Below are 26,408 nucleotides of genomic sequence, written 5' to 3' on the forward strand. Positions count from 1 at the left end.
ACAATCCAACACCCATTTATGATTAAAAACAAACAAAAAAAAACTCAGTAAACTAAGAATAGAGGAGAAATTCTTTAACTTTATAAAGAACATCTACAGAAACCTAGAGCTAACATCACACTTAATAGAAACAAAAACTTTCCTGTTAAGATGAGGAATGAGGCAAGGACACCCTCTCTCATCACCTTCTTTTCAACATCATACTGCAAATTTTAGCTAATACAATAATAAGAAAAGGAAATAAAAGGTATGCAGATTGGGAAGGAAGAAATAAAACTGTCTTGTTTACAGATGACATGATTGTTTACATAGAAAATCCTGAAGAATTGACAAAACCCTAAAACTCCTGGAACTAAGTGATTATACAAAGTTTGCAAGATGGAAGGTTAATGTACAGAGGTCAATTGCTTTCCTGTTTACTATCAATGAACAAGGGAAATTAGAAACATAGTACCTTTTACATTAGCACTCCCAAAATGAAAAAGGTATTAAATCTAAAAAAATATACATGAGGAAAACTACAAAACTGATGAAAGAAATCAAAGAACTAAATAAATGGAGAGAGATTCCCTATCCTTGGATAGGATAACTCAATATTAATATGATCTTAGTTCTTTCTAATGGTCTATAGATTCAACACAATCTCAGCCAAAATCTCAGCAAATTCTCTTGTACATATCAACAAACTGATTCTGAAGCTTATACAAAGAGGCAAAAGACCCAGACAAGCCAACACAGTATTAATGGAAGAGAACAAAGTTGGAGGACTGATGCTAACTCTAGGACTTAACTATAAAACTACAGTAATCAAGTGGGTGTCAGTGTGATATTGACTAAAGAATAAAACAGAACAGAGAACCCAGAAATAGACTCATACAAATGTAGCCAACTGATCTTTGACAAAGGAACAAAGGCAATACAATGGAGAAAAGCATTTTCTTTTTTTTTTAGAGTTTATTTTATTTATTTATTTGATAGAGAGAGAGAATAAGCAGTGGAGAGAGGCAGAGCCAGAAGGAGAAGTAGACTTCCTGCTCAGCAGGTAACATGATGTGGGACTCGATTCCAACACCGTGGGATCATGACCTAAACCGAAGGCAGACACTTAACTGGCAGCCACCTTGGTGTCCCAAGAAAAGCATTTTCAACAGATGGTGCTGGAACCACTATACATCCACATTAAAAGAAAAAAAAAAAAAAAAGCAAGACACAGACCTTACACCCTTCAAAAAATTAACTCAAAATGAATTATAGACCTAAATGAATGACATAAAACTAAAACTCCTAGAAGATAATATAGGAGAAAATCTAGATGACCTTTGGTTTGGTGATAATCTTTTAGATCAAAGACAAAAAACATGAATCATGAAAGTAATGATGATAAGTTGGAGTTTATTGCAATTAAAACTTGTACTCTGAAAGACAATGTGAAAAAATGAGAAGACAAGCCACAGACTGAGAGAAAATATTTGCAAAAGACATACCTGATAAAGTCCTATTATCCAAAATATACCAAGAATTCTTAAAACTCAACAATAAGGGGCACCTGGGTGGCTCAGTGGGTTGAGCCTCTGCCTTAGGCTTGGGTCATGATCTCAGGGTCCTGGGATCGAGCCCTGTGTCGGACTCTCTGCTAGGCGGGGAGCCTGCCTACCTCTCTGCCTACTTGTGATCTCTCTCTCTCTCTCTCTGTCAAATAAATAAATAAAATCTTCAAAAAACAAAAAACTCAACAATAAGACAACCTGACTATAAATGGGCCAAACACCTGAACTGACACCTCACCAAAGAAGATAGACAGATGGAAAATAAGCATATGAAAAGATGTTTCACATCATGTCCTTAAGGACTTACAAATTAAAACAACAATGAGATACTACCACACACCAATTAGAAGAGCCAAAATTCAGAACACTGATAACACCAAATGCTGGTGTGGGTGTGGAGCAACAGGAACTCTTATTCATTGCTGGTGGGAATACAAAATGGTACAGCCACTTTGGAAAACAGTCTGGCAGTTTCTTAACAAAATTAAACATGAACTTATATGATCCAGTAATCATACTCATCAGAATTTACCTAAATAATTGAAATCTTATGTCCACACAAAAACCTGCACATGGATGGTTATAGCAGCTTTATCCGTAATTGCCCAAACTTGGAAGGAACCAAGCTGTCTTTCAGTAGGTGAATAGATACATCCAGACAATGGAATATTATTCATCATTAAAAAGAAATGAGTTATCAAGCCATAAAAATATATGGAGGAACTTTAAATGCATATTACTAAGCAAGAAGCCAATCTGAAAAGGCCACATACTGCATGATTCCAACTCTGACATTCTGGTAAAGGGAAAACCACGGAGGCAGTAAAAAAAAAAAAAAAAAAAAAAAAAAAAAAATCAGTGGTTGTCGTGTATTGGGGGCAGGGAGGGATGAAAAGGTGGAGCACAGAGGCTATTTGGAGTAGTAAAACTATTCTGTATGATACTATAATGGTGGCTACCTGTCATTATGCATTTGTTAAAGCCCATAGAATGTACAACACTAAAAGTGAACGCTACAGTAAAGTACGGATTGAGTGATGATGCGTCAATATTTGCTCATCATTTGTAAAAATATACAGTGGAGAACTGGGGGGAGATGTTGGTAGTAGGGGTGGACATACATGCGTAGGGGAAGGTACATATGGGATCTCTTTGTGCTTTTTTTTTTTTAAGATTTTGTTTATTTATTTGAGAGAGAGAGAGATTACAAGTAGGCCAAGAGGCAGGCAGAGAGAGATGGGGAAGCATGCTCCCTGCTGAGCAGAGAGCCCCATGCAGGGCTCGATCCCAGGACCGTGGGACCCTGGGATCATGACCTGAGCTGAACGCAGAGGCTTAACCCACTGAGCCACCCAGGTGCCCCCTCTTTGTGCTTTCTGCTTCGTTTAGCTGTGCATTTAAAACTAACCTAAAATATAAAGTCTAAATAGAGGAAAATAAATTTTAAAAGTATGTTAATAGTATTTAGGTTCATATTGACCTTGCTGGTTATGGCCTCAATTACTATTTAAAAGAATATTGATCAACATTATGAGACTATTACTTACAGAGATTTTCCATAAATAATTTTGGTAGAAAATCTTATAAATAGGATGTATGGGAAGGCATTCTTTTTACAAAAGAATTTGTTACAAGAGTCTAGTTTTGTAAGCAAACCTTTCTACTTAGTATTGTTATGTGTTGTCATACCTACATATTAGGTAGAAAAAATAGCTAAACCAGAACTAAGCAGTTCTGTTTAACTGTAAGCTACTTTGCATATAGTTCCTAAATGATCACCTATAAATCACGTTAAGTCTGACACAGCCCAAAATACAGCATCTTAGCGACAAAACAGGTAAGAGACTCTTCTTCAGAGTAGCCCACAGGGGGAGAATAGGAACAGGGCCTTTAAGAAAATTCCCAGGCACAGTCGATACATGATGAATTTTATGAGCTGAATATTCCATTGTCTTAAACTACCACCTATGCCCACATGTTAAAGAGTCCGGATTTTGCTGGTGATTAGATCATCTGGAAGAGTGGGAAGTGTTTGGTTTGGAAATCAGGAGTCCTAGGTTCCGACCCCTGCTCAGCTGCGTGCTCTGCAAGCTTAGCCAACTCACAGCGTATGAGGGATTGGTTAAGAGGATTTCTAAGATTCCTGCCATCCCTAACATTCCATAAGCAATTATACATGCAGTTGTAGCTTTGTGTTTTTTGCATGCTATTTTTAATATCTTTGGAAAGTTGAGGTTCTTATGCTCAGCGGCACTACCGGAATCTTAGGATTGTATCTTTAAGACCTCATCATTTATTTCCCAGAAAACAGAAATGCGAGATTTTTCCAGGATAGGTGCATTTGTTAACTGTGCATGCGTGTGTATCTGGAGCTGCCAAGCCCCAGCACCAATAGTCTGTGTTGCTTTCTTTTAAAAACTTGTATTCAATTTCTACAAACACTCCCGTCCTCCACTGGGCTTCCTATCTTGATTCTCTTCTTTACTGCCTTTTTCATTCTATCACTCTGTTGTGTTGTGATTAGATGTTCCTCTTTGAATAAAAGACAATCGTATTTAAATGCTACTACACTGATTGGTGAACTTTTGGGAAATGCTCAATAAAAAAAAGCTTCTCATCGGTGTGTCTACAGAGACACTAAGCTTTTTTTCCCCCAAGAATTATGCATAGTCTACTTAAAGCCTAGAAACTTTTAAGTACCTGTGGCATATATGTATATTACTCAGATTTCATCTGGATCAAGGTTTAAGACATTAAAATGATCTGTCAGGATAAAGCCATACCCGAAGAACTCTTGTGTATGATTGGCTTTGCTGACATCTGCTTTGCATTTTGATACTCTGTTGTGCCAAGTCTGGCTTGTTAAACGCCATAGGCAGAAATCAGGCTCTGCTGTTCTCAGAAATGTAGAAATACAGGCTCCATGCCCATTGTGCCATCAATTTGTAGCTTCTGCTATACCTGTTCTTGATGTCTTAACGCCTGGAATTCCTGCCTTGGGAATTTCCTAACTTTTTTCTTAACAACTTTTTATTTTTGACAGAATCTTGGCTAGTTTTTAATCTTCTAGAGATTTTTGTTTTAAGTTAATTATTTTAGGTCATTTGGTCAGTAATTTGGAATCTTTCCTTTCTTGTTCTTTCGTTTTGATCTTTGTATTTGTTTTTTAAGATTTTATTCATTTATTTGGCAGGCAGAGATCACAAATAGGCAGAGAGGCAGGCAGAGAGAGAGGAGGAAGCAGGTTCCCTGCTGAGCAGAGAGCCCAACGTGGGGCTCCATCTGAGGACCCTGGGATCATGACCAGAGCCAAAGGCAGAGGCTTTAACCCACTGAGCCACCCAGGTGCCCTGATCTTTGTGGGTTTTTTTTTTTTTTAATAATTTTATTTATTTGAAAGAAGAGAGGGAACAAGAGCAGGGGGAAGGGGAGAAGCAGCCACCATGGGGCTCCATCCCAGGACTCTGGGATCATAACCTGAGCTGAAGGCAGATGCTTAACTAACTGAGACACCCAAGTGCCCCTGTTTTTATTTTTAATTGCACATTTCACATTTGTCTCATTCCCCACCCTACCCCACTCCCATCCCCAAACCCCTGCGAGAAAGAGTTTTCCCTGGTATTTTTTTTTTTTTTTACCCCTTTCCAGGGTGTTCACCGTGACTTCTTACAGCACTCTCCCACTTCCCACCCTCCCCATCCCTAATCCCCCACCCCTCAGCGGTACTGCCCTTTCTGATCCCATAGTCATTTTTGTCTTTCAGCAGCCATACTAGATAGGATAGGCTTTTTCATACTTTCCTTTAAAGTAATACACTTCATCGTACTTGAATTCTGGGGCTTAGAGGTTGCTCCACACATTACGTAGGGGGCTGCAGGCTGTTGCTGTGCTCAGGTAGAGAAGCAAGGGACAATGTTATCTGATTTTGCTCATAAATAGGGTTGGGGGGAGGAGGATGGCCTCTTTTTTTCTACACATGCCAAGCATAGAGGTCAAGCCCTCATTCTTAAAAATGCTGAAAAATCACATCCTGAGGAATGAACAGAAAGATATATTTCCCTCTTTTCTGGAGGCCCCCGGGAAGATTTCATGTTGCTTTTCCATTTTAGGTATGGTCCTCTCTCAACAAATATGCTTTGCATACATCAATGTTTGATTTTCCAGTGTTAGGGAAAATATAAACCAGGTTTTTCTGGAAGGTGCAATTTAGAAAAGGACACTGCACAAGTATTCATCTGTAAAGAAAGGAAAGAGGAAAAGAACTAATGCCTGTACATTTTTTTTTCATTTGATCATAACCACTCTGCAGAATAGTTAATACCTCCGCTGATCATAGGAAAAAGGTGAAGCTCAGAAAGGCTAAGAAACTTGCTTAAGGACACAGAGCTAGAAAGGGGCAAAGCCAAGATCAAAACTCAAGGGTATTATAACTGAAAGAACACTGTTCTTTTCCTACAGCATTACCCTGTCTAGCAATTAACTGGCTGAGCTGCAGTATCCCTGTAAAATCTGTTGTGGTTTTATTATTATAATCAAAGGCAAAAAGTAATGGTGGTTTAATCAATGAAGTGCATGAAGACCTATTCAGAAAAAATGACTATCTTGGTGTGGGACCTCTTGGGGTGTCATGCTTTATCCTTATGTTCAATGGGGAAAAAACCCTAAATAGATACACTTCATTCAATATATTTGAAGTTCTGTGTAAGTAAAAATATGTAAATTGACTGTTTTTAATTTATTTAGGGAGTTTCTTATTCAAAGGATCTTAAATTGCATTTTTAAGAGCCAAAGTTTCCTTTCTTATTTTTATTTTTGGTTTTGCCCCTGGCATATCAGGTATCATTTAAGAAGGCTATCCCTGTGAGGTTGCATGATCGTTAACTCCTTTGTAAAGTTTCCAACATGTATTTGAATATTGTGGTATTTCAGTGTTTCCCAAACTTTAATTATTTGCATGCACTTTCATGGTCTTCATTATCTGTGTTCCACCTGTACTCTTATTCACTTACTATTTTTCTTTAAGTGATGAATTTTGCTCAAGTAGATGTATTTTTAAAAGAAATTTTTGGATCATTCCCCTAAATGTGAAATCAGTATAATTCAAAATTAATAGCAATCAACAGTAAAACATTATTGAATTCTAGATAGATAGTATCATTTGTTGAAGACTTCCATCTGAGGAGGATCAGAAAGCATTCAGGGGTGTGGAAGACCCTCTTTTTTTTTTTTTTTTTTTTTTAAAGATTTTATTTATTTATTTTACAGAGAGAGATCACAAGTAGGCAGAGAGGCAGACAGAGAGAGAGAGGAGGAAGCAGGCTCCCTGCAGAGCAGAGAGCCCGATGCGGGACTCGATCCCAGGACCCTGAGATCATGACCTGAGCCGAAGGCAGCGGCTTAACCCACTGAGCCACCCAGGCGCCCCAGGGGTGTGGAAGACCCTCTTAACACGACTAAAGCTGTATCTTTGTAATCACCAGGATTGAAAGAGTTGAAAGGGGTTAATGAGTCAATTGACAAAGTAAGTCAATGTTATTTAATGCTGTTTCTCTGTACCATCAAGAAATCGTCTCTTTTACTACCCACCATGTATTGTAACCTCATATCATTTCCAAAGTGAGCTCAGAAACTAGTCATTAAAGCACAGAAGGCTTTAAAACATTGATCTCTGAGAAGGTGAACGGTACTGCTCTCTCTTGATCTGGCCAAATAAATCAACTTGGTTTGTTTCCAGGCTAAAGAGGAAACGATGGACAATCGAAGCTACTTGAATCTGCCAGAAAAGCTGCCTGCCTTCTCCGATTCTGCCCACTTGCCACTGACCAGGTCCTTCTATCTGGACCCCTTGGTCACTTTCCACCTGTATCCTGATGCCCCAATGCCATCCCCTTACTCTGAAGACCTGCCATTGCTATCTTTTCCCAGTGATTCCCTGATCATGGAAAATTATGGTGACCCCTGCCCCTTCTCCTTCCCAGTGCCTTATCCAAATTACAGGAGGTGTGAATACTCCTATGGGCCGGCCTTTATCCGGAAAAGGAATGAGCGGGAAAGGCAGCGGGTAAAGTGTGTCAATGAAGGCTATGCCCAGCTCCGACATCATCTGCCAGAAGAGTACTTGGAGAAACGACTCAGCAAAGTGGAAACCCTCAGAGCTGCCATCAAGTATATTAATTACCTGCAGTCTCTTCTGTACCCTGATAAGGCGGAGACAAAGAATAACCCGGGGAAAGTTTCCTCCATAATGGCAGTCACCAGCCGCCACCCTGACCCCATTTTTAGAATCATCTGATTCAGTGTTCCTGAATAGAAACAGATAATTTCACAAAATGGAGTCTCTTACAGCATCATTCAGCAGTTTTTCTTAAGTGTAATTTCTTCATAGGGAGATAACAGCTCAAATGTCCACCTGTGCTGGGTATTTCCTGCCAGAGTTTCAGATGTACTAAACATGATTTTATGGGCATTGAAGAGATGTGTCTTAAGCTTTGGTGATTTCTTTCAAGAGCTTTAGAGGGGCAGGAGTCCCCAGGATTCTCTATATCCCTCACCTGGCCCTTCTCACACACTTGGCCAGAGTCTCAGCTGTGAGAAACCCTCACGAGAGTATTGTAAGATCTGACCAATGAGTAATCAATGCTTGTAATACCATTTGCAAACACTTCGTGCTAAGTGATCACAATGAACCGCCCTTGATTTGTCAAAGTCTGGTAGTTTTTATTATTATAATTTGGGGTTGACAGGAGATACCTACATCTATACCCTACCCACATCATGATAGGAAATGTCCCAGGGCTGAAGCAAAGGTAGCTAACAAAATCTTTTTGTCATTTGAAATTATTTTGGAGTCATCCTTTTCCTGCAGGCAGACTTCCTCACAGCAGCTTAATCTGGTGGTTAAGAAGGCTGTGCAGTCGTGGGAATCAAACTGCCTTAGTTTAAACTATGACTCTGGTCCCTCCTCTCCATGTCTCAGTTCTTCATCCACAGAACGACAATAATAATAACAGCAACTATTCCCCCCTAAGTTTATTAGAAGAATTAACACTGCCTGATACATAAGTATTCCTAGCCATTTATTATTATTATTATTATTATTAATCTTGTATTATCCATAGCATCACCATTCGATAGGTTCTTCTGGCCAGAAAATGTGCAGGGGCCACACCTGTCCTTCACCCTGTGAAGGACCCTCACTGCCCCATATCTTGAAGTCTGCCTTCAAAATGTTTCTATTTCTATTCCCATGACCAGTGTCAGCTCTTCCTTCTCCCTTAACTCCCAGGTTCCATAGGTCGCCAAGCCCAGTCAGGACATCCCATACACTGGCACATTAATCTCTGTGAAGTCTTCCCATTCCAGCCATCACGTGTTCCTTTATTTTGTACACATATTTCCTCACAGTTCCTATCCTACTATCTTTACACACTGTCTCACACACCTATCTCTTTGTAGACAGGGACCAGTCTTATTCCTCCTATATTCCTTGCACCCAGCAAAGAGCCTCAAATCAGGTAGATGTTGTGGGTAAATATTTGGTGTTCCTATTTTCCTATTCCAGTCCTGTCACGGTTTATCTGGGTCACATCTGTCTGCACAGGGTGGACGCAGATCACTAGCCCTTAGTCTCTGTAGGTAGGGGCAGCTGTCTCCCTCACAGGACTCCCCTGGGATTCATGAGGGCTTCCCACCTCTTCCAGCAGTGGGGAAGCCTGAGCTTTGGGGAATTGAGGCTGCGAGGACCCTTCTCTCCAGTGCTCCCAATCCGCCTTTACCGGGAGAAACCCCCTACCCCCTTGCCCCATGCCTCCCAAGCCCCAACCCCCCACTCTCTGCACATGCTCAGTACATTCAGTGCGCTGCGTTCCACTGGCTCGAAGCCATGGCAACCTGCTTGGCAACCTGGAGTCAGTTGGGCTGAAGCCCTGGGCCCCAACTGTCAGAAGGGGAAGGCTGAGGTGGAAGAGTTTGGGGCTGTGGTAAGTCCCTTTGGGGTCAGACCTGGGAACTTGGGCAGGGGCGGACCCTAACCGAGCTCTGATGGGCTGGGGTAGCGGGGCCAGGTGTGTGGAGGACACGACCCTAGGGTCTCAGCTGGAGCTAGAGTTAGTCCTGGAGGTCACTGGATTAGGAAGAGAGTCTGGGGTTTAGATTAGGGGTTAGGCCAGCCATATTTGTGAAGGGGAAGTACTGTTTTACCCCCTGGGAACCCCTACAGCTGGGGAGGAGGAGAAAACTAAGTATATTGGAGCCACTGCTCAGCCAGGTGCTTTCCACTGAAGTGCGTGGTGACGTGAGCACACAGCCTCAGGCTGTGACGGATTTAGAGCTGGGTTTCTCTAAAGTCACAACACTTGTTCTTTCAACCCCGACCCTACCTCCTGAGCTGAGGTCCCTGGAGCAGGTGATTCAGAGAACAGCCTGAGCTGGAGCACATAACCCCAGAAATGAGCCCTGCACCAGCCAGGCCCTCTCTGCTGGGCTGCGGGCTGCAACTCAGGCCATGGTGGTGCTCATTCTCACCGGGTTTCTCCTCCGAAGGCCATGGAATCCTCTGCAGGGTCTGGGACGCCTTTGCCCAAATACTGCAGTGTGGCGAGGACCCTGAAGTCCCCTTCCTGGCCTGGCGCTGCTCCTCCCTGGGGACTCTCCTTCACCTGCCCCTTTGCCATCCGGCACAACCCACTCTCCAGGTACTAGTCTCGGCCCCTCTGGCAGCAATGATGTGCACCCCTCTGCACCCCTCTTCCTCTCTCTGCTTGGCTTTCCATGGTGGGCCATGAGGGAGACAACTTGCTTCCTGGGAAGGCTGAAAGGGTTCTTCATGGTGTGGACTACGATTTGCTTGTGGTATTCTATTACTCCTGTCTAAACTGTGCTCCTTGTAGCACCAGTAGCAAGGCGGCAGATGTCGGAGTTTGCATGTGCAGAGAATGCAGGCATCACCAGTTAAAGAGCCTCTAGCTCATTTTACTGTCAACAACAAGCCTCCCCCGGCACCACGTGAGAAATTAAGGTTTCTGCAACCAAGAGCTAAGGCAAGGTCTCCGGGTGCTCCTCAGGTTCCCTCAGTAACCCTCAGGGATCCTGGCCTTTCCTGAATTAAATCGTTGGTGAGCTGTCTAAAGTGTGATTGCAGAAGGGGAGGGGAAGCTCAGCCCTCAGTCATACACAAGTGACGTCAGTTCCAGAGATTCGCTTGTGTCCATGCCACTCAATTCCGTCTGCCCAGGTTAGGGACATGCCAGCTTTAACCCTTAAGAGCCTGCCTTCTGGATTCATCTATGTGGACCATTTTGTTCAAAGCCAGAGTTCATCATCCCTGCCCCTCCAGGCCTGCCTACAAAGTACACAGCTTCTTCAGAAACCCAAACTCTGACTCGGTAGTCCTCCCTCACCCCTGCACCTCCCGGTTTGGCCCTGTCCACAAACCTCTCCAGGAACAGCTTGTCCTTCCTGCCTCTCGGCCCGTCAGCCAGCTCCTCTGTGCTTTCTCTGCTCAAACACTTCCTCCTCCCTTCGTATCCTTCCTCTGTTACTCCTTCCGTACCACCATCCAAACGTGCATACCTCATCCTGGATTCCCATGCAGTACCTTTGGATATCCCTCCCCAGTGCTCTTTCCTGGTCTGCTGTTCAGTCTCAGAACCAGCATTAATTCACTTGAACATATCCAGGCTAATCACATTTTGATGACCTTGAAACAGTTCTCAATCCCCAAATGATAGTTCCCTTCACTCTCCTCTCCTTCTGCCCCTTCTAGCAGTTTATCTTGTCTTACTGGTGGTCACAGATCGCCAGCAACTGTCTACATGGATTTCTGTTTCACATGACCCTCTATGTCATATGCACATGGTAGTGCTGCTTAGATCTGCGAGATGCATTTCTTGATGTTTTTAGGGCTTGGTCTTCTCCACCTCCCTAATTCCATTTGCTTTTTCCCAGATATGCGTCTTACCACCCGTGTCTCCACATTGCTGACTCAGCATGGCAGGGGCCTGGCTGGTTGAGAAGAGTGGGAAATGCTGCTGACACATGGGTCCTGGCAAGAAGGGGACCAGATGGCTTTTATTACCGGGCTCAGATAAAGACTGCTCCAGAGGCAAGTTCCTCACATCTCCTGGCACATTCCTCAGGGTGGCCCTGTCAGACCTGCCTAGGCCTCAACTGTGTGTGCCCAGCAGGACAATTTCTTGGATAAGTGCACATCTTTCACGGCCAGGTTCTAGAAGGGGAATGTAATGACGTATGAGTGTATTAACGAGTGTATTAATTTGCTAGGGCTGTGTAGCAGGGTAGCACAAATGGGGTGACTTAAAGAACAGAAATGTATTCTCTCTCAGTTCCTGGGTTCTGAAGTCCAGGTGTTGGCACCGTTGGTTCTTCTAAGGGCCATGAGGGAGAATCTGCTCTACATGCCTTTCCTAACTTCCTGTGGCTTGTTGACCATCTTTGGTGTTCCTTGGCTTATAGAATCATCACCCCAATCTTTGCCTCACCTTCGTACAATGTCTTCCCTTTGTGCATGTCTGTGTCCAAAGTTCCCCCTTTTTATAGGAACATCAGTCATTGGATTCGTCTCCCACCCTACTCAGCCAAGTATGACCTTATCTTAACTAATTATATCTGCAGTGATCCTATTTCCAAATAAGGTCACAACCTGAGGTACTAGGGGTTAGGGTTCTTACGGATGTATTTGCTGGGGGGGCATACCACTGAACTTGTGACAGTGAAGAAAACTGAAAGGAAAAAGTGCTCTGTTCAGGAAAATTCAGTGTGTTGTGTGATGGGCACCAGCCGAAGTGAAGGAGAAACAAAACATGCCCACATGCATGTCTCTGTGCCTGTACCCACAGAAGCCTGGTCCCCCACATGCCTGTGCTTTACTTCCATGGCTGCTTCCTTCTTTGGGGTTTTTCTCTTCTCAGAGTCCGACTTTGTGACGTGGATTCATGGAGGGAAGACTAGTGTGACTTCCATTCAAAAGTCATTTTGTTGTTTTCAAGGAACTAATATGTGAATCCAAATGACATATTAGGGTTTTGCTCAAATAATAGACTGTCGAGTGATTAATTTATAACCAGATTTTTCTCTTCCAAATCATACTGAGTTCTCAAAACAGCTTGTACTTTCAATTAGCTTCAAGGCTTCTCCTGCCCTTTCTTTTACAATGTTCATTTGCTTTGCCAAACCTCTCTTCATTGCTGTAATGGCAGTGCCGAGGGCTGTTTTCATGTTAGGCCAGGGCTGCTTGTTGCCTGTGCGGGCCTGTGAGTGAACACTCTATCCTGGGTTGGTCTTGGACACAGGGACAACACTTTTCAGAAGGGCTGGGAGGAGGGGAAGTACACTGGAGAAAGATCCAAGGGACCCAGGTTGTCCCTGGGAACTGCAAGCCAAATATATAGAGGAACACAGAAAAACAGGAAGAGGAGGAGAGTGGGAAAGGAATGGTGGGAAGTGAAACCCAAGAGTTGCCGGTGCAAAAAGAGGGAGAGGGAAGAGCATCCACACTACAGCTTGCCTGTCTCGGCCACAATCAGATCCAAGAGCATCTGTCCCTGTCCCTTCTCTAGATGGCCCTCACTGTTTGTAAGGAAAGCCCTGGGCCTGGCTCTACGGCATTGCGGGGAATCACAGTGCTCTGCACGCCAGTTCTTATTGTGTATTCTTTTCCACAGTTGGAGAGATGGGGGGCCCTGCTGGTGGAATTCGAGGTTCCCCTCATCACAGACCCAAAGCTGCCAGCCCAGCGGCAGAACGTGGTCTTAGAAGATGATGTCATTCAGTTCTTGCCATCCGTGGAATGCTCGCTGCGACCTGGGGACAAAGTGCTTGCCCTCTGTGAGCCAGATGAACAGCGGTATGGCCCTGGCACCGTTCTCTTGGCCTCGGAGGCAAGAGACCCCCAGAGAGGTAAGGGGAGCTGATGTGGCCTAGCGGTGCCCAGGGGGAGCCAGGCTGGTAGGAGAGAGCAAAAACTGTCTTAAAGGTGAGCGGGGCCTCTTAAAGGTGTAAAAAAAAAAAAAAAAAAAAATCCTTACCCCTTCACCTGTACCTTAATCCTGGGTATGGCAACAGACAGGCAAATCCTATCTTTCAGATTATTAAACACCTTTCATTAGGGCAAAATAGCCTGAAACTATGATGTCTTCTGTGGGTTAGCTAACCTCTGGTATAACCTCTATGGACTGGGGCAGGCCCCTTCTGCAAGGCCAGTCAGCAGAATGACAGGAGGGGGCATGTCCTCTTTCCCCATGAAAATCGGGACCGGGAGGTGCGTGCCAGTGCGCGGGAAGTGGCAGTAATTAGGGAGCAGGTGAGGGAATGTTCCTGGCAGGCTGTCCACAGAAAACTGCACTGGAGGAGGCTGGCAGAGCAGTGGGCCGCACTGAGGTTTGCTCTGGGGGCTAGGAGCACCCTTTTCCCATGATATAGAAGCGGTAATTTTAACAAAATGTTGCTCTGTTATACAGCATCAAAAGGAGAAATTACTGTCCACTTCTGGAATGGCAAGACAGCTACTGTGCCTCGAGGCAGGGTCAGGTGGGTGCCCTCGGCTGTCTGGAAGAAGGCTGTAGAGAGGCTGCATAAGCCTTTCACCACGGAGCCCCCCGGCACCCTTCTCCAGGCCCCTTGCTGCTGTCTGCTGGGACCAGCCACGGGGGGTTTTTCCAACGGGCTTTTTCTGGGCACTCCATCCCTGTGTCTTCCCTGCGTCCCTCAGGCCTGCTGCCAACTGCTATGCCAGGGCTGCCTCTGCTCTTGCCCCTTGGCTAGACCTACATGGTGGCCTCTAGCCAGGGCCTCAGGGGTCACAGCCAAAAAACATCCAGAGGTGGAACTGAAGCCCATGGCACAGCATTTGCCCCTAGACAGTCCCAGAGAAGAAGAAGGAGCAGTGCAAGCTCCCCTGGGTGTTTCTTCTTCTTCTTCTTCCTCTGAAGAGGATTTGGAGAATGATCTGCAGATGGGCCTCCCCCAGAGGCTGACAGTGGACAGCACAGTCAACACAGACCCCATCCTTCTTGAGAAGTCTCCGAGGAGAAAAGGTGGCCTCTGCCAGCCCGAATGGAGGTACTGGAGGAGAAACAGGTCTGAGTCGCATCCTGGGAAGCCAGGTATACCTTCTTGTAAGGCAGGGCTGAGGGCCCTGCTCCCTTCCCTCCCATGTCTCTTAGGAATCTCATGCACATGTCACTGTACTGGGATTGGAAGTAACAATTAGGAGTGTGGCCATGTTGAAGGGGAAGCTGTGATAGGTTTCCATCTAAGCAATAGAACCCAATAGGAGAGGATGGGCTGATCTTCATGAGAAGGTTTGCATCCTTGTTTAAAAACTCTTCCTTCTTTACTAGTCTCTGTTGACAGGGATCCTGGGGTCACTAACTGAACTAAATGAACATTCAGTCTAGGGCAGGGAGGTTGCATGGTTAAAGAGTATGATGGCTAAGGGCTTAAAGATCCCCAGACACCACCCACATTGGGACCCACTGTGGGTCCCTGTTTGAAGCCACTGCCCTGTTTCCAGGACAGCTGTTCAGCGGACAGGGCAGACCTCTTAGCCCATGAGGATTTCACTCTTGGCCCAGGGCTAAGAACTTTGTTGGTCTTCATGTCCAGAAAGTCAAGAAATTGTTTCTACACTGAGACACTTTCTTGGTGACTCCTGACCCCTGGGCTTTGTAGGGGGTGGGGGGAGGGACAGGTGGGAATGGATAGAAGTTGACAGCTGTTGTATTCTATGGGAGGGTTCTAGACCTTCCTTGGCTTGCCCCAGGGAGAGAACCAGAGGAACAAGAAACCAGTTGTGTGCAGCTGAGCTCCTCCTCCCCTCTCTGAGAGGAGACTTTGTATTGAAAATATAAAGCTGGGCAGCCTCTTCGGCTTCTGAGAGATGGGTCACAGATCTCACAGTGAGAGGCTATGAGATGTGCTGGCAGAAGCTACATGGAAATAACTGCTCCTCTCGGGAACATTTTCTAAAGAAAATGGTGCCCAAGCCTAGAGTTTTCATGCTAAATTTGTCCTAGCTTCCACTGCCTCCTGCCTTAGCAGACTGGAGAAAGCTGTACCTACCCCATAGACAGGAGTCTGTAGGGAGCAACAGAGAAGCCCGGTCTCAGGAGGGAACGCCAGTAGGGTAACCAGAGGGGCCATGGTAGTCACAAAGGTTTCAGGCACCAGCAGTGCGCGCTCTGCCCCCCACTACCTCTTCTTTGTCATCAGTGTGATTTAGAAGTTCCTTCAACAGGTGATAGTTGGCTACCTTTGCTTCTCCTACGGGCTGTTTTGAAAATCGTGTGATACCTTCTCCCACCTAATTCCAAACGTGGTTATCAGATACAACCTATCCAAAACGCATAATGGCCAAAAATGACTCACAGACTTTCTCTTTAAAAATAGAGAGCAGTGGTAGGAACTTACAGATAGTTAGATTTTGGGATCCTTGACATATTTCTACTTCAATCATCAGGCCTAATCCCATGATGGCATATGCAACATAACTCACTGAATCTGGGGTTTAGGAACAAGACATGGATCCATCTGGAGAGAAAAGAGGGACAACAAACAACCAAGGGTACAGAGTGTAGTGCTGGAGAATACCAAGGAGCTGGTCCTGGAAGCAAGAGGCGTGAAGCCACCACGGATCCTGCCAGAGGACGGTGAACACAGAAAATGGAGTCAGGGAACAGTGACACAGCAGAAGGACCAGGATGCCCTCAGACTGAAAGCCCAGAGCAGCCAGGTAAAGCAGGATGGCTGGGAAGGGGCTGCTAAGGGCTCCTCACATGGTTCTTCTTAACCCCTTTTGAGAATGAGTACTCTATTGTCTTCTCCCAGGAAAATGCACATACCCACAATTTTGCATTCCATTTCGGAAGGCTTACAGAACCCACAGAGCTGATCACAGGCTCCTGAAGGAGGCAAGGATCCCATTTAAGTGACACTTGACCCTATGGTAATGGGCATAGGTCTGCCTGACTAGGACCTCCATCCATGGGAGTCTGTTCCTCACTAAGAACACTAACACAGCCCTACTTAAAACTTGGTTTTCATCATATAAAACTCTGGCGTTTATCCTGAGGGAAGACTTGTCACGTTCAGAATGAGATGAACTACCAGGCAACCAAACTGGCCGATGCAGCCCTGCTGCTGGCCTGGTAGCTTTGAGTTCAGGGCACATCACAGACTTTAAAATCAGCAACTTTTGAGCTTTAAAATTACAGTCCGCATCAGATTCTCAGGATTTTTTTCTTTTCTTCCAGGAAGGTAAAAGAGCAGTGGTGATAACTACCTGAGGAGGTGCTGCTAAGTGGCCACCAAGTCCTCCTGTGAGGGCTGGGGGCAGAGCGCAGGCCACACGTGACTGGCCCAGGAGCAGTGGTGTCCTCATGCACTAGATGTGGCTGCAGATGAGTGGCGCAAAGGCACGTGCGGGGCGGCGGCTGGGGGGCGCTTGGGGGACCTGCTCAAGAGCGCCTCTTCCGCAGACGCACCAGGACATGGCTTTGGGCAAATGTGTCCACAGCCTCTCTGCCGCCTTCTCATAAACCTACAGCTGTCCATGAGCGACCCTGTTTCACCTCTTCATGCCAATAAAAAGGAACTCTTCATTTTCAAATCGCTCCCTTTATTATCATAATTAACCATCTGGAAAGTAAGCAGTTAAAAAACTATTCAGATAGCATCATTACATTATGACTTTCAGCAGAAAGTGGGGGAGGGGGGCACTTCTAGACATTCAAATTAAAATAGGCACTGAAAGAGACAAACTCCAGGTCCCAGGAAGGCTGACCCTCTACAGTTCAGCCTTGAAAGCAGGATCACTGTGTAAATATGAAAAGATTCATACAGTGACTTTATTCTTCTTGTTACTTAAAAAAAAGGTGATGTGATAGCCATGATGGTCCACATCATACGGGGAAGACCAAGTCCACACTCTGTCCCGAGTCAACTGCTACCACCTGAGTCTTGGTTAAGTCATTTGTACCCACAGTGACAGAATAGGTCCCTGGATATACTTCTATGTAGAGGTCCTTAGAGGTGTTCTCAGCCTGCAAGGAAAAACAGGTATTAGCTGTTGAGAGACTGTAGGTCACAACGCTACCAGGCCACCTTTGTGTGCCAGCGGTGAAGTGGGATGAAGCCCTGGGCTGGGAGGTCCTGCTTTCAAGGCTCAGTCTGGCCACACAATAGGAATGCCAGGTAAGTCTCAGCCTCCCCTTGTGCTTGTTTCCTTATTTCTAAAGCTGTGGTAATACCTACATCACAAATAAGTATGTACATGAAAACACTTGGCAAGTGTCAGAATGCTATATGAACATGAAGGGTCAAAAAGGGGACCCACCTAACCATGGTAGAAAGAGAATTAGGTAGAAGGAAAGGCGAATGGTCATTGCTTTGGTGCGCAAAAGTGGCATTTGTTAGTACAGATCAGAGGTAACAAGGCACCATGGAATAATGAGAATTTTTCTTTTTAACTGCACTTGGTTTGCTAAATTCATGATGAGGAAGATGAAATATTCTTTTCTGCAAAAGCTGAGCACACGTGTGGATTCCAAGTCGTCATGCAGCAAGTCAGCTGCCTGGCCAAAGCTCTCCCCTGGAGGACTGGTTCTCCTATAGCTATAGTACAAAACACTGAAAGCTAGAGTTAATGGAGAGATTTGTGTTGGAAGCAGTGCTGAGCACAGACTGTCTTCCACAGAGAGACTTGACCCATGGCTGGGAAGTGGGCAGAACTGTAGGCAGAGGAGGGGTCTCAGTTCAAATGGCAGACAGCAAAGTTGCAAACCAGAAAAGAGCTCGTAATTCAGAGCCAAAGTTGCTATCCCACAGCTGGGAACCCCCCACCCCTCCTGCCCTACCCACCATGGGCTTCCTCCATGCTCAGAAGGAGCCACAGGCAGCGGCTGTCCTCTCTGCCACCACACCCAGAGGGACAACAACAAATTACTGGCCAGCAAACTCCACCAGGAGGAATAAATGGTAATATTTACACTTTTATGAAACTTCCTCCCCACCCTCCACCTTGCATAGATTTAGAGCCAACTTTTCCAAAGCCATTTTACATTCTATCCTTTCATATCCAGTTATTGCAAATTTGGTGGTCTTATCATTCAACTGACATGAATGTAAATGACTACGCCACAACTATTTGTTGGTCTTCAACTATGTAAGTACACAAAAGTCGATTTCAGAAAGTACAGCCATATTAGAATTGCAGAAAGCCAGGAGTATTTCATTTGTCTGCATAAAAGGTAACATGGGGGATGAGACTGACATCTTGATCCCCAAACCACGAGTATCAGGAAGATTAGCATTACCAAAATCCAGCAAGTATGGGAGGCATCTTAATCTGACTTGTATTTGTACAAGAAGCAGAACATTCGTAGTTGTTACTAACTCCAGTATATTCTGAGTCCCGGCTAGTCGTGCACTGTATACAAACAAAGATTAAGCAAACTATTCCAGCAACATGCTGGTGTTCCTTTCCTCCAAATTCCAGCCCTTCCAAGTTCCAAAAAATTCTGTGGGTTCATGAACTAATGAGTACTTCCTTAAACTAACAACGAAAAACTCATCACTGTGTTTTTAACAGAGAACATTTGTGGAAAATAAGGACAAATTCCTTCAAATGTTCTGGAACTCGATCTAACCAAATTTCTACGTTTCAGAATTTCAGCAATGGTTTTCACTTTGTAAGCAGGAGGGTCAGGCCCCTCCTGCTGCTTGAACAGATGGTGGAATTCCAGCAGGACCCAGTGCCAGCCCAGCTGAGCCGGAGGAACTGCAATGGGAATACTTCACATTCTTTCCAACCACAACTATGAGTTCAGGCACAAAAAGTATCCCTTAAGCTTCAAGTGAAGGAAGGATAATGAGAAAACATAATTTTCCCCTGAATCCAAATGCTATACTCTCTCCTCAAGAATGAAACATCCCAACTTAGAAATACTATGGATCTGGGACAAAGGACCCTATAACTGGCTCAACTGGTTCATGCAATGGCACTGGTGGTGAAGCCCAGAACAACAAGGAGAGATCTCTACTCACAGGCTGGGACGCCGCCAGAGCACACCCTGACACGGGAGAGATGCCTCCAAGACTGAGGGAGGTGTCTTTTCTCTGAAGAGACAAGCAGAAACATTGATTAGTGCCCAGACTTTGACTTCTGGATTGTAAAGAGAAACTTTCTTAGTTTATTAGGAACTAATAATTGTTCTGTCGGATTCTTCTAAGTTGTCTCCTAAATCGTTAAAAGACTTCTAGTGAATTCTGTGAGGTATTTGTAGTCAAATGTTTACCGTGATTACTTTTTGTATTTCCATGGGATTTGGAGTCAGACCTGAATTTGAATCCTATCTCCTGCTTTACTGAAAAGGGCAGATGAAGTTCTCTAAGCCTTAGTTTCCTAGTCTACAACATGGGGTTACTAGATTGGAGATTTGAGTGCAAGAGTGACTGACACTCAACAGGCTCTCAGAAAATAGAATTATCTTCTGTGCTTCTCCCAGGAGTCCAGGTACTAGCAGGGAAAGGCAGAATTTCCTCTAGAGACACCAACTTACATTTCATAGGAAGGAATGGGAGGGATAGGAATGACTCTTGCCCACATGTAACCCCCTTAGGGTCAGGCCAGAAAAGAAACCCAGGCTTTGGGCTTTGGCATTGTTCCACACGTCCCAGGCCAGGGAAAGAGGAGGGAACTTCCAGTGTGCATCCAGCCCTCCCTCACATCCCTGGGGTCACTAGCCCATCCTTTCCCTAAAATCCACAGGCCGGAGAAGTCAAGAATCCAACTTGTGGATTAGACACTGAACATAAGTTTGCTTTCTTTAAAACATAAGTTTTAAACTAGGGGATGTTTAAAAAGGAAAAAACAAAACAATATAACATGCCTACTCTCTTCAAAAACAACAATGAATTCCTAGTGCATCATTTCAATAAGTAGAATCTTGGGCTTCCCCAGAACATGTTGTAAAAGACAGGTAAGTTTGTAGTGAGAGGCCTGTAATTATTCATTACTAATACTAATAGCTTATTTCCTAATGTTCTAGGAAAATAATTCTTTAAAAGAGAGGGAAGGGGAGCTGAGGACACAGCACAGAGAGCTGAGGATACGTACGTGACTGTTCCCCCTGTCCCAGCAGCAGGGCAGCTTGGACTTCCCTCTGTGATAACGAGAGACGTGGGCTGCCCCTCCTTCCTCCAGCACAGATGAATAGTAGCTCTACAGAAGTAATGTGAAAGATTTCAGGTAAGCAAACAGTCTGGTCAAATTAAAAAACAAAACAAAACAAAAAACTTCCATGGGCAAGGATGTGGAGAAAGGGGAACTCTCCTACACTGTCAGTGGGAACGCAAGCTGGTGCAGCCACTCTGGAAAACAGGATGGAGGTTCCTCAAAAAGTTGAAAATAGAGCTACCCTATGACCCAGCAATTGTACTACTGGATATTTACCCCAGAGATACAAATGTAGTGATCCAAAGGGGCCCCCTTGAGGACCCCAGAAATGTCCACAATAGCCAAATTATGGAAAGAGCCTAAATGTCCTTTGTCTGATGAATGGATAAAGAAGATGTGGTATATATATACAATGGAATACTATGCAGCTATCAAAAAATGAAATCTTGCCATTTGCAAAGATGTGAATGGAACTAGAGGGTATTATGTTAAGTGAAATAAGTCAATCAGAGAAAGACAATTATCATATGATTTCACTGATATGAAGAATTTGAGAAACAAGACAGAATCATAGGGGAAAGGAGGGAAAAAATGAAACAAGATAAAACCAGAGAGGGCGACAAACCGTAAGAGACTCTTAATCTCAGGAAACAAACTGAGGGTTGCTGGAGGGAAGGAGAGTGGAAGAAACGGAGTGGCTGGGTGATGGACATTAGGGAGGGTATGTGCTACAGTGATTGCTGTGAATTATGTAAGACTGATGATTCACAGACCTGTATCCATGAAACAAATAATACATTATATGTTAATTAAAAAACAAAACAAAACTCCATGACTTGGGGTAAGTATGATTAAGGAGGGAGGCAACATAGCAAAGAACAGGAATTACCTGTTCCCTTAACAGGCCTCTGAAGTCATCTGAAGCAAATCTGAGCCCCTGTGAAGTGGCTGTGGAGACTGCATCTGGCATGACTTTGCTGCCATCTGCTGCCTTTGTAGGGCAAGAACTCTGGCCAGCTATGGTTGGGCAGAACCAGGCTCTCTGCCAGGTTAAATAATTTTCACGTCTTTGCCCCAATGTCAAAGACATACGCCCTTTCAACTCCTCTCATCACAAGTTCTGATGAACTGTTCCATGGTTATTGTCTGAGTCTCAGACAATGACAAGGGAAGAGGGGTGCATCTCCTTGAGATTTAGAAATACAACAGGAAGTGTAACAGAAACTCAATAGCTATGCAACCATTCTCTCCATGTGGAGGGGAGAAAAAGATCTCTAATTTAAGGAGAATACTCCAAAGGATCAGAAAGCAGTTACATTTTTTCTTGTCTACTTCCTTCCTCCCCTTCTAAGTTAACCTTAGACTCGCCCCTGATTATGACTAATGATGAGGACATCACAAGTCTGCTTGTTTTGAACATAGTGTACAAACAGTGTTTAAGGCATGAGACCAAAAGAATGGGAAGCTGGGGGAAGTACTTCAGGATATAGGTCTAATAATGTACTTTGGGGACTGCTTCAAAATTGTAAAGGCAAACTCAGAACACTGTTCCTAATTCTATCACTAGAAAGCCCAAGGGTTCTGAGTCTCCCTTCCAGAGTGGAACCTGAAGTATGGACTGAAATTCAAAATGAAGAACACACCAATTTGCTGAACCTCAGACGAAGACTTTTGTTATTCCTTTTAGTGAACCATGAACCAAAATGTTTCAGTTGCTCTCTTCACAAAAGAGCTGAAGTTACGGATTTTTCTAAAAGCATTTAGCAGAATAACATAAAAATATTCTCTGGATCATCTCACTTATGGGAATTCTGTTCTTGAAGTCATAGGTACTTTACAAAAGATGTAAAGAGATTAGAGATTTTTTGAAATCTTAATATATGAAATTGAAGAGGACAAGGCGGCGCCTGGGTGTCTCAGTCAAGTGTCTGCCTTCGGCTCAGGTCATGATTCCAGGGTCCTGGGATCGAGCCCCACATCTGGCTCCCTGCTCAGTGGAGAGTCTGCTTCTCCCTCTGCCTGCTGCTCTGCCTACTTGTGCTCTCTCTCAATCTCTCTAATGAATAAATAAAACCTTTATAAAAAAAAAAATGGAAAGCAGGACAGAAACAAGGTGTTCTCTTCCTTCTCCCTTACAGACCAGCATCCTTATAACCACAAGAGAATCACATCATGTTAAGGCTGAAAGAGACCAGAACCTGCTGTAACTCCCAAACAACAGAGTACCTTCCATGCAGGGGACCTCCCTGGATGCAGGCTGGCCTGCCTTTCCCCTTCCCTCAAAGTACTTAAATATGAGCCTAACATGTGGGCTTTTGTACACCCACTTCAATGAATGGTACCAAAAATCTCACTCAAGTCCCTAATGCTATAGTTTATGACAATTTTCTGGTATTCATCTCTCAGTGAAACCAAAGAAACAGATCTAAAGGTTGGAAAGCACTTCAGAGATCCTCATTTTATGACAGGGAAGATAGGCTGGGTGGGACTAACTGGCCCAGGGCATTATAGCCACTAAGTGGCAGAACAAGGGTCTGATTCCTGGGAGGCTGCTCCTGCCATTAAGCCACAGCACTTCTGATGAGGGCACTGCATCTGTTCCACAGGACCACTTTTGTGGCCAGCAAGTGATACAAACTCATAGAGACAAACTTAAAAACTACATTACCGGGGATTTGAAACAGAAGTTAAATTCTAGTGAAGGGATTTTGTTTCAATAAATTTTGAAAACCAGAAAGGCTCAATTATAGTTTAGAAAGATCTTACTTATGTTTTTTAACTTTAGTTCAAAGTTTAAAAAATCCCTAATATCTGGACTTGATTGTTGAAATTCCGCAAACAAACTCCCCTACCCCCCAACTAGTCTGAAAAAATAGGGCGGACAGAGACCTTTTGTGGCTTGTTCACTGCTATATCCTCAATAATACCTACAGAGTTAGATGTTCAATAAGTACCTGTTGAATAAATTCTAACTTAGATTTATCACCTGGTTTAAATCCCTCTTTATAACCTAACCATGAAAGTGGGATAGGATAAACGGGTAGTCTCCAGATTCTCCTTACATTCCTCAAACATCCACTTTGAGGTCCATCTGCAGGTGGACCGGGGTATGCTTTGGCTTACACCAACTTACCCCGCACTGACTTGAAGCATAGTCCATGAATTCTGCCATTGTTCTGAAGGAAGCACTAAGGGTTGGTTGTCTGTCTTCTCTCTATTTGAATAAATGGCAGATCACAGGTGAGATTTCGTATTCCCTGCTGTAGAATGAAGTCATTTGGGGCATAGCATCATTTTTACTTTTTGAAAGGCCCCTGCAAATTTAAGTCAAGAAGAAAGATCTTACTGGGAAAGAATTCCACTCTAAAAGGAACAAGGCACGCAGTTTATCCAGAACAAAGAAAGGCTTGCTAGCTTTCCTGTAATATCGGATGGTAGTATGTAAGAACTTAAAAAAAAAAAAAAGTAATCAGCCAGGGCCGGGCATCAGCGGTACCGTAAACTACCCAATAAGAATCTGTCAAATGTCAAGAGTTTTCAAAAGACTTTTCTGTTCACTGCCCCGTTACTTTACAGCTTCCGCCAAGGGCTGGATCCCGTGCGTGGGCTCTACGTGCCCTGGTGGCCCCGACCCGCTACCGCGGAGCGAACGAATGGGCTCGTCCCCTAACACAGCCCTCACCTCTCCCGGGAGAAAGCGCTGGGGGCCGGCTGCCGGCCGTCTTTCTCTGTAGGGCCACTCCCGGGACGTGGCCCCCACCGCGCTTTTGGGAAGCTCCCGCGAATGCCAGTCCACCGCCCTCCTCTTGGCCCGCTCTAGCACTTCTCGACCCAGCCTAGCCGTGCGCTGCAGGGCACGTCGGTCCACCCCGTTCAGCGCCGCGGCCGCCAAACAGTTCTCCATGTCACCCTGCGCGGGCACATACACACAAACACCGGCGGGTCAGCGGGCCGCCGCGACCCTGCTCCAGCTGTGGGTCGGAGACCTAGCCTTGACCTCCCCGGCTCCCACAGCCCCCGGCTCTGCCCCTAACGCTCTCTCCACCCGACACCCGGCCGGGGGCGAGCGGGTGCGCACGGAGGCCCTCCATTTCCGTCTTCCCCTCCCCTCGGTGGGGACCCCTCACCCGCCCGCTTCTCTAGGCGCATGCGCTCAGCACTGTGTCGGATAGAGGAAGAGCTGGGCCTAGAGCACCCGGCGCCGGCGCAGCAGGCCATCGGCGGGGGGCGGGGCCAATGGCCAGCGCCGGCTACGCCTTCTTTCAGCGACCCTGCCGCGGCCCCTGCGTGCCGGTTGCCTGGCTAACTGCCTGGCGCAGGGGCGGAGTCTGGCGGCGTGCGGGGCGTGGAGGCCGGAGTCTATCCTGCGGCGGGGGCCTCCCGTCTGCTGCATCCGGAAAGCCGGTGGGCTGTGGCCTTACCCTTCGAGGTGGTCTCCAACGCCAAACATAGTGGACCCGGTGTAAAGTCAGGTGGTCTCCTCCAGGCCTAAGAAATTGTGGGGAATTAGACACCTGCCTCCAAGCGACTCTTTCCGTCTGGTCTGTTATCTTGGGATATCGCTATTGTAAAAAACGCTTTTGTTTGAGGAGATGAGTAGGAGAGGCCAAACAGTGCAGCTGCCCAGGTGGCGCTTGGAGAAGAGTTTGGGCAGCTGGCAGTGGGCAGTGGGACTCCCTCCGCCGGATGGCAGCTGTTCAGGGCCAAGAGGGGCGCCCCGTAATCCCCTCACGGAAGCTTCCGCACTCCTCGAGTGGGAAATACGGACTCACATTTTTGGAAGCCTCTTCTTTGGGGGGCGGGGTGGGCAGAGGGTTTGAACCCACCTTTCAAGAATAGTTGCACCACATTTAAATAAGCTGAGCCTCGTTACCTTGCACTCCACTCCACTCCTCCACACTTCTTTGTTATTTGATAGACCGTAGAGCCCAAGTGAGTCGGCTACACCACACTGCGCTCAGTAAAGTATTGATCTTTGGGAGGAACTCCTTTAAGGAACACTGTTCAGTGGGAGTCACTTGAAGGGACACAAGGAAATCTTCAGTGCCGAGCGAGTCTCCCCAGCAGATGGCTTGATCAGCAGTTTTGGGCTACCAGGATACTACTATGGCAGTCTCCGTCTACACTGTCGCTCATTTCCTGCTCTCCTCTCACCTAAAGAAATTGAGTAAAAGTCTTCATTATCATCGGGATATTTTTCATTGTAGTATAAAAGTATTCTACATAATGCTGTTTATCAAAAGCCTCCTTCAGAACATAGTGGTTAGGCAAGCAGGGTCCCGAATATCCAGTCTGGAGAGCTGAGTTTGAATTCAGACTCCGCCACCTTTTTGCTCTGTGATTCTGGGTGAACGCGTTACTTAACTTCTTCAAATCTCATTTTTCCTCTTGTCGTTACTCAGGGATACCAAGAGTACCAATCTCCTGGACTGTGAGCTTCTTAAGAGTGGGGGTGGGGGGTGGGCATATCAGTTTTGTTTACTGAGTTTAAGACACATCTATTATTTCATCTGTCAAAGAAGCTGCTAAAAATAGCTATTGAATGCAGTGAATTAGAAATTGGGTTGCTGTAAGGATTTTGTGAGAGAATTCCTTGAAAATGCTTTGCACAATGCCTTGCAAAGAGAAAGTGCTCCACAGATTTAGCTAGCATTATAATGTTCCAAGCA

The 26,408-nt window shown here is 45.3% G+C and overlaps 4 protein-coding genes across 8 annotated transcripts in view; 3 read left to right on the top strand and 1 right to left on the bottom strand.

The window, feature by feature from the left end:
* Nucleotides 1–6,906: 6,906 nt before the first annotated feature.
* ASCL3 (achaete-scute family bHLH transcription factor 3) lies at nt 6,907–9,268 on the top strand. Its single transcript, XM_004751936.3, has 2 exons — nt 6,907–7,068; nt 7,282–9,268. The coding sequence occupies exon 2, from the start codon at nt 7,297–7,299 to the stop codon at nt 7,837–7,839; it is 543 nt and encodes a 180-aa protein (XP_004751993.1). The 5' UTR covers nt 6,907–7,068; nt 7,282–7,296; the 3' UTR covers nt 7,840–9,268.
* Nucleotides 9,269–9,454: 186 nt separating this feature from the next.
* Nucleotides 9,455–17,172, top strand: CUNH11orf16 (chromosome unknown C11orf16 homolog). 3 transcript variants are annotated; one of them, XM_004751939.3, is made up of 7 exons: nt 9,455–9,526; nt 10,089–10,240; nt 11,493–11,649; nt 13,229–13,463; nt 14,024–14,668; nt 16,076–16,296; nt 16,817–17,172. In XM_004751939.3, the coding sequence occupies exons 2-7, from the start codon at nt 10,092–10,094 to the stop codon at nt 16,847–16,849; spliced, it is 1,440 nt and encodes a 479-aa protein (XP_004751996.2). In that variant the 5' UTR covers nt 9,455–9,526; nt 10,089–10,091; the 3' UTR covers nt 16,850–17,172. The 3 variants fall into 3 exon arrangements, with proteins under 3 accessions (XP_004751996.2, XP_004751997.2, XP_004751998.2); XM_004751940.3 differs by lacking the exon at nt 16,817–17,172 and having other exon boundaries at nt 16,024–16,159; XM_004751941.3 differs by lacking the exon at nt 16,817–17,172 and having other exon boundaries at nt 14,024–14,624; nt 16,024–16,158.
* AKIP1 (A-kinase interacting protein 1) lies at nt 17,161–24,992 on the bottom strand. 2 transcript variants are annotated; one of them, XM_004751923.3, is made up of 6 exons: nt 24,867–24,992; nt 24,422–24,649; nt 23,873–23,953; nt 20,680–20,784; nt 19,608–19,679; nt 17,161–17,605 (listed from the first exon to the last, which is right to left on the bottom strand). In XM_004751923.3, exons 2-6 carry the CDS (start codon nt 24,641–24,643, stop codon nt 17,465–17,467), a joined length of 621 nt encoding a protein of 206 aa, XP_004751980.1. In that variant the 5' UTR covers nt 24,644–24,649; nt 24,867–24,992; the 3' UTR covers nt 17,161–17,464. The 2 variants fall into 2 exon arrangements, with proteins under 2 accessions (XP_004751980.1, XP_004751979.1); XM_004751922.3 differs by lacking the exon at nt 24,867–24,992 and having other exon boundaries at nt 24,422–24,860.
* Nucleotides 24,993–25,045: 53 nt separating this feature from the next.
* Nucleotides 25,046–26,408, top strand: part of DENND2B (DENN domain containing 2B) — a 173,270-nt gene continuing 171,907 nt past the window's right edge. For both annotated transcript variants that reach the window (XM_045065852.1, XM_004751927.3), the window contains exon 1: nt 25,046–25,280. The gene's annotated coding sequence lies outside the window, so the exon portion shown is untranslated. The remainder of the gene's footprint in view (nt 25,281–26,408) is intronic.

This window comes from Mustela putorius, unplaced genomic scaffold (genome assembly GCF_011764305.1).
Source record: "Mustela putorius furo isolate JIRA1106 unplaced genomic scaffold, ASM1176430v1.1 tig00003859_pilon_pilon_pilon, whole genome shotgun sequence".
Lineage (NCBI taxonomy): Eukaryota > Metazoa > Chordata > Mammalia > Carnivora > Mustelidae > Mustela > Mustela putorius.